This window comes from Arctopsyche grandis, chromosome 10, assembly GCF_051622035.1.
Source record: "Arctopsyche grandis isolate Sample6627 chromosome 10, ASM5162203v2, whole genome shotgun sequence".
In the NCBI taxonomy this organism is placed as follows: domain Eukaryota; kingdom Metazoa; phylum Arthropoda; class Insecta; order Trichoptera; family Hydropsychidae; genus Arctopsyche; species Arctopsyche grandis.
The window spans coordinates 15285869-15299169 of NC_135364.1; the positions used below are offsets into that span (position 1 = coordinate 15285869).

Below are 13301 nucleotides of genomic sequence, written 5' to 3' on the forward strand. Positions count from 1 at the left end.
GTAAGCTTACATATGTATGTACATAGAGGATTGAATAAACGATTGATAATATTTAAGGTCATGCCTAATAGTTTGTGCATGGAAAAACTAGTTCGTTTGTCAATTTGTTCATTTGTGTACGCTTTAACTGGCCAGATTGGTTACAAATTAATATGTTCATGAACGAACGAAATGTTTATATGGACTATAACCAGGCCCGCCGAGAGGAATGGCGGGCCCTGTGAAAAATAATTCCGGGCCCAATTACAATTTTTTACAAAACGATTTCCGACACGGAGCCCTCGAGTAGTCCGGGCCCTGGAACTTTGCCCCAGTCCCCCACCCCTCTCGTCAGTCCTGACTATAACATATATACATATATAAATACATATCCATTTCAAATTTCATATGCCTAATAGTTTGTTCATGAACAAACTAATTAATTTGTCACAATAAACTAACTAGTTCGGTGATTATTCCGCAAAAACCGATCTCGCGCAAGCACTAAAATTTCGATCACGGAACATTTGGCACCCAAACACTTCATCAATCGAAAGCTACCACGCGAAATATTGTACTAAAGAGAACTCGAGTGCCAGATGGTCCGTGATAGAGATTTTAGTGACTTGTGCGAAATCGCTTTTTGCGGTATAATCCGTTTACCAAACAAACTAGAATGTTCATGAACAACCAAAATGCACTATATAACATCGGATTACTATAAATATATTTATGTATGTATGAAGCACTCTCTATTTGAACTCCAAATCCTTTCGTCGAAGTAAAATTTTCTTTTTTAATATACAAAAAGTTGCTGAAATTGAAATGGTGTAACATTCTATAGAAATTAGTTCGTATTCTACAATTTCTGCGAAACGTAATCATTATCTATATACACATGGCGCAATTATCATGATTAATCCTACATATCTGACTCAATTTTTACATACCTCCTTTACGTTTCACATGGTTTTCGTGTAAGTGGTAATTTTTTATATCTCTTATCTTTCCCAATCTAAATGTAAATATTATGCGATTGCGAAAAATTGTACAATACTTTCTTCATTTAATTCTCATGATAATTGCTATGAAAATATATATGCATAAAAAAGCACATTGGCACTGAATCAAAATCGAGACTGTTAACTTAGATACTGCAAATCTCTTACATAGATGACAAATGTATCTGCGTATTTACGTACATATATAAATTGATAAATTGTGAACAGCATCGCACCATTCCCGACACAATTGAAATGCAATGATCGTGATTATATTAGTCATGATTTATCTTCAGATATTTTTTACGATCAGTTCAATTGAAGCTCACGACACACCCACTCTTCATATTTATAGGTATTTATGTACAATATATTATGCACGTTCACTTTTCACTTAATACAAATGTATAATACTTAGCTTATTCAGTAGTTCTTAACTGATCAAATACACACATCCAGTTATTTAGTCGAGTCAATCTATTGGTGAAATCGGGTCATCTACATATGTACTTGTATCATTTCCGTGATTCACCATTGACATGACGTTACACGCAAGTGATATCGTCTACACTTGACTTAACTACATACATATTTATTTGCGTTTGGTTGCTATGCAAGTCAAATTCAACCGAGCTTGTCAAAAGATTTACATTTATAAATTGTGATAATGTCACCTTCGAAGAATCTATTGAAAGCGTTGTCTTTATATAGAAACAATATTACTTAACGTTTCTGGTTTGGTTTCAATTGCGTTATCAGCAGAGGTGACCCTCGCTAGGTTGATCACCTATTAGTATGCGAATTCACATTCTGCACAATGTTTCGAAAACAAGACGCAAATTTTACCATGGAATACATACACACACGTTCATTGTTCCTTACAGCTTAATCATACATCGCATCTTTATTTTTTGTAAATCCCATGACGTCACCTTATCGATTCGCGCAGTGTAAACAGCTGAAACTACAAAGGTTTTATTTACTAATTGATAAATCGAGGTTTAAACTTTCCCGTCTACACATACCAACTTCTTCCGGACTCCAAAAAGCAACGAGATAAGTTTTAAGGCAGTTTTTCCGCCACGATATCGCACTTAAAAGTTCATAATGCGTCACGTTTACTACATATGTCAATAAAAAAACACGTTCGATCAATTTTACTATAGCGACCTTTTATTATTTATTGTGACGCATTTTTACACACTATTTTATACTCTAATTATTAAATTATGATTATCTTTTAATACTCTTAATATTAAATATATTTTATACTCTAAATATTAAAATATGAAAGAGAGTTCGTCTCTGTTTTGCGTAACTCTCATCCATCTCAATCTCAACCCAAACATTTGAATAAAATTTTGCAATAATCATTTCTGTGTGTCTGTCTGTCTGTCTGTGTATTTGAGATAACGCTCGCCGTACTATAAAAGTCGTTTCGATTTGACATACATATGTACGTCACAGCTATACCACTGCCAATAAAACGTATACAACATAATAACAAAAGAAAACGTCTATATATACTGTTTGCTACCGATGTTTCCTCTATGCAAATATACGGCGCTAAGTCTCTGAGAATTAACCGCCATCTTTTGAAATTTTATTTAATTAATTGATTTTTCTATTGGTGTTTTATGTAGTTTACATGGTAGGTAGGTAAGTTTTTTAATATTAAAAAATTGAATATTAATATTAAATTATATATTTAAAAGGTATTTGAAAAAATTCGACCGCGTGCGGATCGAACACAGAACCGACACATTTATTTTAATTTTTTTACTTAATAACTTAATATGCCAACACCCATGCGATGATATTTCATCGGGCACAACACTAGTTTAATATGTAATTTCGAAAGAGACTTTGTAAGGTTTGGGTGGTAGAATCAGCGACGTTATCGAAAAAATATAATTTAATTTTAAATATAATTTATGATACCGATATCAATGTCGATATCGATATCAATTTCGATTCAGTTTTCGATTTCGATTCTATTTTCAGTTCCTGTTCCGGATTTCTTTTTCAGTTCCGTTTCCGGATATTAGTTCTGTCGTTAATTTTCTATTGTTAAATATTATTTTTTTCGATTCAAATAAATTTGATAAAAAAAATGAATGTTTAATATTAGATTAGCCATGTTTAAGCAGTTTATATTACAAATACCGAGCGAAGCCGGGTAAAACCACTAGTTTTAAATAAAGGTTGTGGCTATTTGCAGGTACTATATCTGCAAATTATTGGCTATTTACAGGTACCATATATGCGAATTATTGGCTATTTGCAGGTACTATATCTGCTGCAGGCGCAAAGCCTTCTGCGCATGCGCGTGAACTGTTACTGTCAGCGTGTTTACTGTTAAAATTTTGTTTTAAACCTCTTAAAATTTAGTTCCAACTCGTAAAGTGACGTAGAGTAAAAAATATAATCCAAATTAGTTAATATTAATAATTGTTAGAAAATTATAATCATATACAACGTATAATACCTATGTACATACAAGCACAAGCCGCGAACTAGCTAAATGATATAAATCTATTATAATAACGTGCGAAATTTATTTGCCCTATGTATAATGAACGATTGATTAAGTCTAGCATACATTAAATGTAAGAAATTATAATCGGATTACAAGTTCACGCGCATGCGCAGAAGGCTTTGCACCTGTCGCAGATATAGTTCCTGCAAATAGCCAATAATTCGCAGATATAGTACCTGCAAATAGCCACAACCTTAAATAAAATCAACTTATTTTTCAACCTATCGCAATGGCTGTCTTGGTTAAATAAAAATATTTTCACATGTAGTTTTCAAATCTATAACATATCATCGTCAACATTTACCATACATAAACTGCTGGATGAAAATCTTTCCAACACGCTTCCATTCGTTTCTGCTTTGCGCAATTCTCATTCATCTCACCCCAAACTTTTTCCCAATTTCATCCACCCATCTTCCTGCGGTCTTCCTCTCACCCTTTTACATTCTCTTGGGTACCATTCCAGCACTTATTTTGTCCACTTTTCGTCCATCCTTATAGCTACGTGACTCGATCATTGCAATTTCAATATCTCAACTCTCTCCACTATTGGAACATTTGAGTTACTAGTTTGATCAGTCAAGAATTTTTGTCATGTTAATTTATTTTTCTCTATTTGTTTTCTTCTATTTATGTATTTTTAATTGTATTTTCACTAACTTTTTTCCATTCTTAATTTGTTTAGCACACTCGCCGCTTTGGAGCATTCTGTTAGACGAGTGTGCTTGATTAATTGACGTATTATATAATAAGAAATAAAAAAATATATTTGTCATAATTCTCACCCACATATTCCGTTTCCTATCTCTCCTTGTTATGAAGAGCTACAGCGTTCCATACTTCATGTACATGTATATGTACATATGTAAGTTTGCATAATTACCTGACTGATTTTGTCAAATTTATGTAAGCACCACGGATCACATTAATCAGTTTTGTCAAGCAGTTGTTGTTGACGTAAAATAAAAGAATTTACTCTGAATATGTCAATTGAATAATTTATGAGTCCGTATTTGACCAGTTCAAGACAGAAAAAAAAATTGTTTTTCAACACTAGAGAAGTTTCTACATATGAATAACTAACGTTTGCAGTAACAATGTTGTCAGTGAAATCTTCAGTTTGTGATCACTCTCCATATACATATTTGTACTATACAGGTACATTTATAAGAGTGGCTTTCAAGTTTAATATGTACATATGAACATACATATGTATATATTGTATAATGCCAGATGTTAAGTTGTTTTTTTAATGTACGTTTTGACTGACAGAAAATGCTGGCTGTATATTTGGACCTCGAGGAAAGCAAAAGCTCAAAGCTAGCGAGGATGTCTACATTTATAAAATAAAAAGAGATTTGTGATACAGGAAAGTCATCTCCGTTTGCGGTCAGTATGATGCATGTTCACAATTATCCGACGGTTGAATATTATTCATAATTTTTTTCTAGTTTATATTTTCACGTCATTTTATTGCATCGAAACTAATGCAATGAAATGACACTCACACGTATTTTTCGAAAGCTTACGTTCCCGCTATCAATAAATAAATCGATACAAAAACTTTCAATGACGAGCTGTAGAGTTCGAAGTCCACATATTATAATAAAATATCTACATATGTATATATCGACCGACACCACGCGCCGAATAGCAATGACATAAAATAAATTTATGTAAAAAAAATCTTAAGACGTAAGCTTGATTTTTACATGAAATCTTTTTCATTTTCGCCACGATAAACTCGCACGTTTGCAGTACAAAACCGGGTGACGGAATAATCTAGATTAACACCTAGTCGACTATTGTTTGATATATGCTCATACGAGTCACAGTCATTTTACCGTGGACATTTCAACGTGCAACCTGTTTACCATAAGGATATTTTACCGTGCGGACATTTCACCACGTGACCTTTTCACCGTGCTGAGCAATATTTTACCGCGTGAGACAAATTCGCAAACATTTTTAAGCGCATTCCTTGTCTATATATTTATGTATATAGAATGCTTTTTACAATTCAAATTTGGGTATAAGTTACCGTATAACCGTATAACCCAATGGTAATTGGATTATTAGTCACATTGCGATCGCCCAAAAGACAATTTTTGCGATGAAAATCGCGAATACGGAATATTTGGCACTCGAGTTCTCGTTAGTATGATGGATTTTCGGCTGCCATATGTTCCGTTATACAGATTTTGGTGACTTTTGGGCGGGCGCTTTGTGACCAACAATCACCGAACCAACCCAATACAACAAGTGCATACATACATACATTGTACATATATATAAAAAACATACACATTTTTTCAAACACAAAATATGTATTTAAATATGTATTATATGTACATACTCATATTTCGAAAAGGTAGTATAGAGGATTATTTTTTTATTTTAATTAGTATTTGATTAATTTATTTTGCTACTTAAAATGTTCAGGGCCGTACTGTATGGGTCACATGGTAGGTAATCACCAATGGTGGTTTTTCCAAAGTAGTGAAATTTCTATTCATATTTGTAAGTATTTAAACATAACGATATATATTTTTACTTTATCTATGTACGTAGTTTTTCATTATCTTGGCTATAGAAATAAAATTTATTACGTTTTTATATGGTTAAGCTTGCTTGGTGTTAACTGTTCTATAATATAAAATGTATTTATGTATAATTGTATACACGCTGAATAATTAAAACTTTTAATTAATTATACATATTTTCATGAACATAACATAGCGTTATGAAATAGGGTTATCTACTGTTTAACATATGTACATACATACATATTTGCTCGTAATAATGAAATGCTTTATTATTACACAATAATAATTTGTGAGATTAAATCCATTGTGCGGTTTATCAGTCGAATTGGAAAACACCTAGGTAAGATAACATTTTGAACTTTGTTTATTTTCTTTTTGTGCCGTTCTGAAAATACATTAGGGGAAAGGATAAGCATTACATTAAATTTTCTTTAGAAACAGCGGATAATGTTCATGGATACATACATACATACATTGGTACCGTATATGTGAATGAACGCAAGCAATTTATTAAAACAATCATTTTTTGTTTTATTCTACAGGTTAAATATGATATTAAGTTACATAAAAATTTAAAGAAAAGTTTTGTAAAATATATAAAATAAAATTATACGTTTCATAAAAAGGATAATAATGAAAAGGCGTATTTATTGAGGCGCCAATGCTTAAACGCAAGCGCCCAATACCGCAGTCTACGTAGACTGAACGTATGAACATCCAAAACGGCAATATGACGTACGCTGTCTCATTGTGTTAAGCATGAAATATACGGCCATAGACCCAACGCGATAAATTTTTTAACAATCTACCAAACGAGTATTTTTTATAAATGTCATAAATGGTGGTGTCTTACATTTATGTGTCTTAATATCTCGGGATATGGAATTATTCAGGGTTACGACTACTATTCGTTTATAGTTTAACCAAGGTTGTCGCAATAGTTAAATGAGAACCTTTAAATAACTTGAATAGCGGCTGGTGAGGAGAAAGTAATGTGGAACTTATCAAAATGCTTTACCTGTATTGAGTTGTTCCAACACACATAACAGCCACGGTTCGGTGATTACTAGTCAAATGTGAACCGGTCAGAGGACAACTGGTCGCTCCAGATCGGTCACACGTGATCACCCGTCACACTAAAACTGGTCACGAGAAAACTGGTCACACCCTAAAACTTATAAAAAAATGCTTAAGATTTGATTTTAAAGCTATATGTTTTAAACGAAATTTTCATCGGATGATATCGATACGACGCTATTAAACTCCATCTAAAAGTAATAAATTATTAATATTTGAGTTGATGAAAAAAAAATTATTTAATTTTAAATTCAAAATATACGTAATTTTTAAATAAATTAAAAAATAAGTATCATTTCCAAGGTAGGAGTATAATAAGAAAAAATATTGGTAAGTATTTGTGCGCTTTAGATATTTCAGAATGGCAACATATGTATTTATTTAAGATCAATTACACTTGCGAATGTTTGTTCTGGAGTAACAACGATTTTTTGTGTAAGTTTTTAAAACTATATTTTCAATTTTATTTTGTATATTTTGTAGCTATTTACATTCTTTATTAAGCCTTTCGTAAAATATACACAAATTTAAAAGTTTTATTAGAAAAATATGAATTTTAAACTACCCACTTAGAAATATACTTGCATCTATATGTACATTTCATTTGTAGTTGTTTTATGTAAAATATTTTTTGTTTTTGTTTATAATAAATAAATATTGGATAAATTCGATAAGATTTATAGGAAACAAGCTATTTTTTACACAAAAAACCGAGTCAACATACCTAAATTAAAATTATTCAGTTTTCGGGTCACAGGCAGGAAACGTAGTGTTTCGACCAAGGTATAGATTCCGATTCTAACCTTTTAGTTTGACAGCTACCTTTTAACAGTTTTTGTCATATGTGTGCGTTTTTGGGGATTTCTACTTTCGTGAGTGGTTTTATATTGAAATAGATTTTTTACGTATTGACGATAATACTGTGTATAATATTTTATAGATGGTATTAAGAAAAACTAAAAATGGAAGATTTATTGGAAAAATTTTCTTCTGGATTGACCACAGAACCAGATGAAACACAACAGTACCGCCAAGCGCAGTACAAGAATCGTGATTCAACCCATTTTGACCAAGATTCGAGGCGGAATATATTATTATCCCATCAGAAAGGGTATACACTTTTTTATTTTTTCCAAATTCGACATCATAGAAGTGGCAGCTCGTGAGAATTCACAGTGGCAAGGCTTCAGAGATGAATCATCCTTAACCACACTGGTGATCGAAAGCCAAAAAAATATCATGCATTTGTACCGGACATTTATATATACTGGGAAGGCTGTAACTCTGCAGCCCATATGAGCGGGACGCAACTGCAACTCAGTAAGCGTAGAGTAAAATTAGGAGACAGGATTTCTCTTTGTTTCATATCGATTTTTTTTAAAAATATAGAATATATTATATTAAGCAGCGCAAAAATTAAAGCAAAAAAAAAAAAATCAACTCAATATTTATAATATACATAGTTGTGATTGTTCTTTAGTATTATATTTTTGTATCATTGTTTGTAGCTTGCGTCAGAATGAGATTGATTCAAGGCGTGGTATTTTAGAAGTGCTTCAGGATGTCGAATTCTTCGAGGAAGAATCATCTAAAAAGGTTCTTAGATTTATGTTTGTATTGTAGTACACTTTTGTAAAATATATTTGTATAAAATGATAACAAAATCTTATTGGATGAAATTTCGAAGGTCTATATACCATCTTCATATGTTCCTGGCTTTCATGATAAAAAACGAGATTTATCAGATACGTTAATGCTATCGGAATGGTTGACGGAAGCACCCAAAGATTTAAACGAGAATTGGCTAATGCTAGTATGTCCCAAAGGAATTCGTGTGCTGCTTCTTGCATCAAGGGTACGTATGTCGAATTAATGTATGTAAGTATTTAAAAAAAGTCATTTATTATTTCAATTTATTTTTTTGAAGGGTCGTACCAAGTTATATAATAAACTAGGAAAGCTTACGAAAGTATGGCAATCGTTATTACCCGGAGGAAATTCTAACTTTGGAGGGAATCATAAAAGTTGCGTAGTTTTGGATTGTATTTGGAGTGATGCTACGAAGAGTGTATATGTTTTAGATATATTAGTTTGGGTCAATCAACCTGTAACAGACTGTGATGTAAGAAGAAAGTATTTATATTTAAACTATTTACAAATAATGATAAAGATATCGAATTTTAATTCAATAACACTTACAATTTCAGATGGATTTTCGAGATAATTGGCTGAAAGCGAAATTTTCAGAATACCCGTTAATTAATGAGATCTCTGATCAAAATCATTATCCTATCTATGTCATCCCAAAGTATCCATGTGACTCGAATACAATTAGTAAATTTATGTCACATTGGCCGCCATTTTGTGAGAATAACCCGCATGTGGATGGTTTCTTATTCTATCATAAACAGGCTCATTATATCGGCGGTGCAACTCCTCTGGCAGGGTGGATTTATCCATATATGGTTAATGAAGTATTAGGACCAGGTATATACATATTTATAGGAAAATTTAATTTAATTGTGGTTATACCTATACATTATTTGTGTTATGGTTAATTTTGTATGAAAATTAATTTGTGTATATATTTTTTTCTAGATATTCTTGTTCACGAAGAGTATTTAAAGATGAGACCTGACAACTATGTTGATAAAGATTCATTTATAAAGGCGTTTGAGGAAAAGCAATCCCTTAAAAAACTGCACATAGAAAAACGTCAAAGAAAGACTAGTTTTCAAAATACTGAAATCAATATAAAACTTTGTAATCAAAGTAATGAAACTAATAATAGCGATACGATGATATTTTCATTCAGCGGTAATTGTGATGTCAATAACAAGTTAAATGGCAAAAAGAAAAATAAACGACAATTACGAAATATCAAAGAGAATAATATGGATATCGATGTGAATGTGTCTAATGTTAGTATAAAAGGATTAAATGAAAGTGGTTCGTCGAAAGATATGGAATTTGATGGTAATATATCTAATGACGTGGACTCGGCTATTAGTTCGATGGAAGATAGTATTTCAGAAGACACTAAAATCCAAAAATTCACACAAGAACTGTCAAAATGATTCTATAAACCTAAAAACAATGGTTTCTTAAATGTTTGCTATTTTCGTATATACCGGATTTTCACATACGAGTGTTTGCTGTAACTTTGTAAAATTCGATTATGAAAATTGTCTAAAAAAAAAATTTTCATTTTAATCAACAATATTTTTATTTTTTGGCGGTTTTTTTTTTATTTTTTTCTTGGATTATATTTGCTTTTAGTCGTACCAATTTTTGATAGGATTTGATGAATTCTATAGACAAATAAAAACGATTTATAATGTATGTAATTGTACTTGGTATAACAATAGCAAACACTTTTGCTAATAAGATTTTACATCCGGTGTATGTATATTAAAAAGCGATCTATAATATATTTTTACATGCCATTGATACTGATATTAAGTAACATATGTAAGTTTTTAAATGTAATTTAAGCCATTTTAAATCATTTTAAATTTACATACAATGTTTTAGGATAATTTATATACATTACGCATGTACTATCTATGTACATATGTAGATTGTATATATTTTATGTATGAACATATGTACCTATATATTGTGATATAATCGTATTTATTACTCATTTATGTTTTAGTTTTACATTTTGACAAATTTAATTGAGCTTAAATCAAGTCAAATAAATTTGTCATCTATTATTTTCGCTAGAATTTATTTCTAGTTTGATTATTGAAATGTAAGCTTTTCTTCTCTCATAGAAGTGTACTGTAAGGCTCAATTTGAGGGTCAATAGCGTTTGGTTAGCTTCTATATACTGTAACTTTTTATATCTCATTTTTGTATTTTAAACAAATAAAATTTGTCCTTTATAAAAACACCATATTTTATTTATTGTTTTTAATATCTTTTGTACATTATTTTTTTCAAAATTTTATTGTTACATGTTATGAATGAAAACAAAGTAATATAAATTTATGGATATGTGATTATTCAATTTCAATGTTGTTGCCGGCTGGTGGTAGAAATTGAATTTTTATTCTAATTGCTTGTTAAAATGGAGTACTAACTTTTTATATTTTAAAATATTTAATGCATTAAAATCCATTATTAGTAAAAGCATTAGTGAAAATAATAGTTGCAAAATAGGCAATAAGAGGAAGAGAATGCAGGGAACGGAATACAATTCATCACAAAATAAATAAACCAATATTCATTTAAAAGAAGGATATCACGAGGATTGATATGATTTTCTTAATTAGTTATTTTCGTGAAGAATACTGTTTATTTTATTCTAATTTTTAATTATTGTTGGATTTTAAAGGCATTGAATAGTTAAGCGGTTCGTTTTGTAAAACAGTACGCCAGTAAAACGGTGTAAACACGAAAGAAAAGCTGAAATATTTCTAGGCAACTGTCTCTCAGTAGATAGCAGTGGATTTCGTGTGAAAGGGTTTTTATCTAACGAGTGGGGAAACAAACAAAGCTCACTTCGGTGCACCGTCGTAGTCGGACGTGGAAGTGGAAATTGTGCCAGATGTTTGTATGCCATTAGGATGAGAGAGAGCAACCGAAAATAGGCTTCTTGTCTACACACGTGCCATGCGTATGTTCCTGTCGTCAACCCCCTATTTCAACCCCTCCTCCCTCCCAAAATACAGTTCGTTTTTCGATTCGTCCACTTTTTGTGCTCTTCTCTCCTTTATGGCGCCAATCGAGCGTGATGATATCGAAAAACAAAAAAAGAATTGTCTTTCTGAAAAGCATGTATCATATTGTCAAATGGAAGTCGTGCACGAGCGAATAATATACTTCCAGGAAATGGGTTTTTCGATTCGCACGTCAACTTGTTTTTGAAGGCAATGTTATAGTAAATAAATAAATTGGAGAAAAAATTACATACACACATGTATAAGAATAGTACATAAATAATGTATTTGAATATACATACATATATAAAAGTAATCTTTTGTTTCATTATTTATTTGAAGTTTCAAAAAAATGGACTTGGAAGTCCACGAATAAATGTATTATATTAAATGGACAGGATTTCAATAGATACCTTGCCGTTTTATAATTATAAAATGAATTTCATTTAATTTAAAAACAATTGGATAAATTGATTTATGAAAAACGTTAAATATAATATTTATTAAAAAAATGTATATATGTAAATACGTATGTATACATATTATATATACGAGTATATTACCTACTGAATATGTTACAGAAATTAGCTTACAACCAAAAGGCTAAGCAAAATACTTTTTAATTCTGTATCATATTATATTATTATATCATACATATATATAAAGATGCTATTTTGTGTGTGTGTCCTAACGCTAGCCGAACATTATGAATCGATAAAAAGCCTAAACTTTGTATACATTAATTGTGAATCGAACCCACGTACCCTCGCGCGAACACAAATATCCTCTTATAGGTATACCTGAGTTCAGAGAGCTAGCGATGAAACCAACGTCTAATTTTCAAATGGCCCTTTTTTAAATATTAATTGAAATATCTTCCTTCTCACCGTATAAAAGTACGTAAACAATTAAATGTATATTTTTAATTGAAATTGAAATTAATATATATTTTAACGATATTTGAAAAATAAAATCAATTCCAGATCGTGGGATAGAACCTACCCCCGCACGATTAGAGCACTGTACGCAGACCGATAGACAATAGTCCCGATAGAGAAAGTGATAGAGAAAGAAATATTCAATAATTTATAATATTCAAGGTTTTGAGGTCATTGAACGGGGTTTGTTTATACATAATTGTGGGTTTTTTGTAAATTAAACATACATAGCTCCATTAACCTTTTTGCTTATGTCACGCGATGTAAAAATACGTACTTTTCATATTATCCGATTCCGATTTCGATGTTGACTTCGGGTTTTATAATTTTATTATTATTTTTTATTGCATAATTTAATTGGCATAAACGATTCCCGATTTCTATTTCAGTTCCGATTCCGATTAATTATTAATACTCATATTGTAACTTTATTTTAAATCATGTATCAATCCGAAAGCACCCGTTGAAATTTCAACGAGCATAAAACTAGCACATATACTCGTACATATAATATCGCTATTATGTCTGTGTGTCTGTCTGTCTGTCAGAGATTT

General features: G+C 31.1%; 1 protein-coding gene across 1 annotated transcript; it reads left to right on the forward strand.

The window, feature by feature from the left end:
• The first annotated feature begins 7895 nt into the window (after positions 1 to 7895).
• Positions 7896 to 11048, forward strand: Snup (snurportin-1). Its single transcript, XM_077440415.1, has 7 exons — positions 7896 to 8014; positions 8083 to 8253; positions 8651 to 8738; positions 8830 to 8997; positions 9070 to 9264; positions 9350 to 9629; positions 9741 to 11048. Exons 2-7 carry the CDS (start codon positions 8105 to 8107, stop codon positions 10217 to 10219), a joined length of 1359 nt encoding a protein of 452 aa, XP_077296541.1. The 5' UTR covers positions 7896 to 8014; positions 8083 to 8104; the 3' UTR covers positions 10220 to 11048.
• Positions 11049 to 13301: the final 2253 nt, after the last annotated feature.

Coding starts and splice junctions, on each gene's coding strand:
- Snup (XM_077440415.1), top strand. CDS start 8,105: ATGGAAGATTTATTGGAAAAATTTTCTTCTGGATTGACCACAGAACCA. Junction 8,998..9,069: donor TGCTGCTTCTTGCATCAAGG/GTACGTATGTCG, acceptor ATTTTTTTGAAG/GGTCGTACCAAGTTATATAA. Junction 9,265..9,349: donor AACCTGTAACAGACTGTGAT/GTAAGAAGAAAG, acceptor TTACAATTTCAG/ATGGATTTTCGAGATAATTG.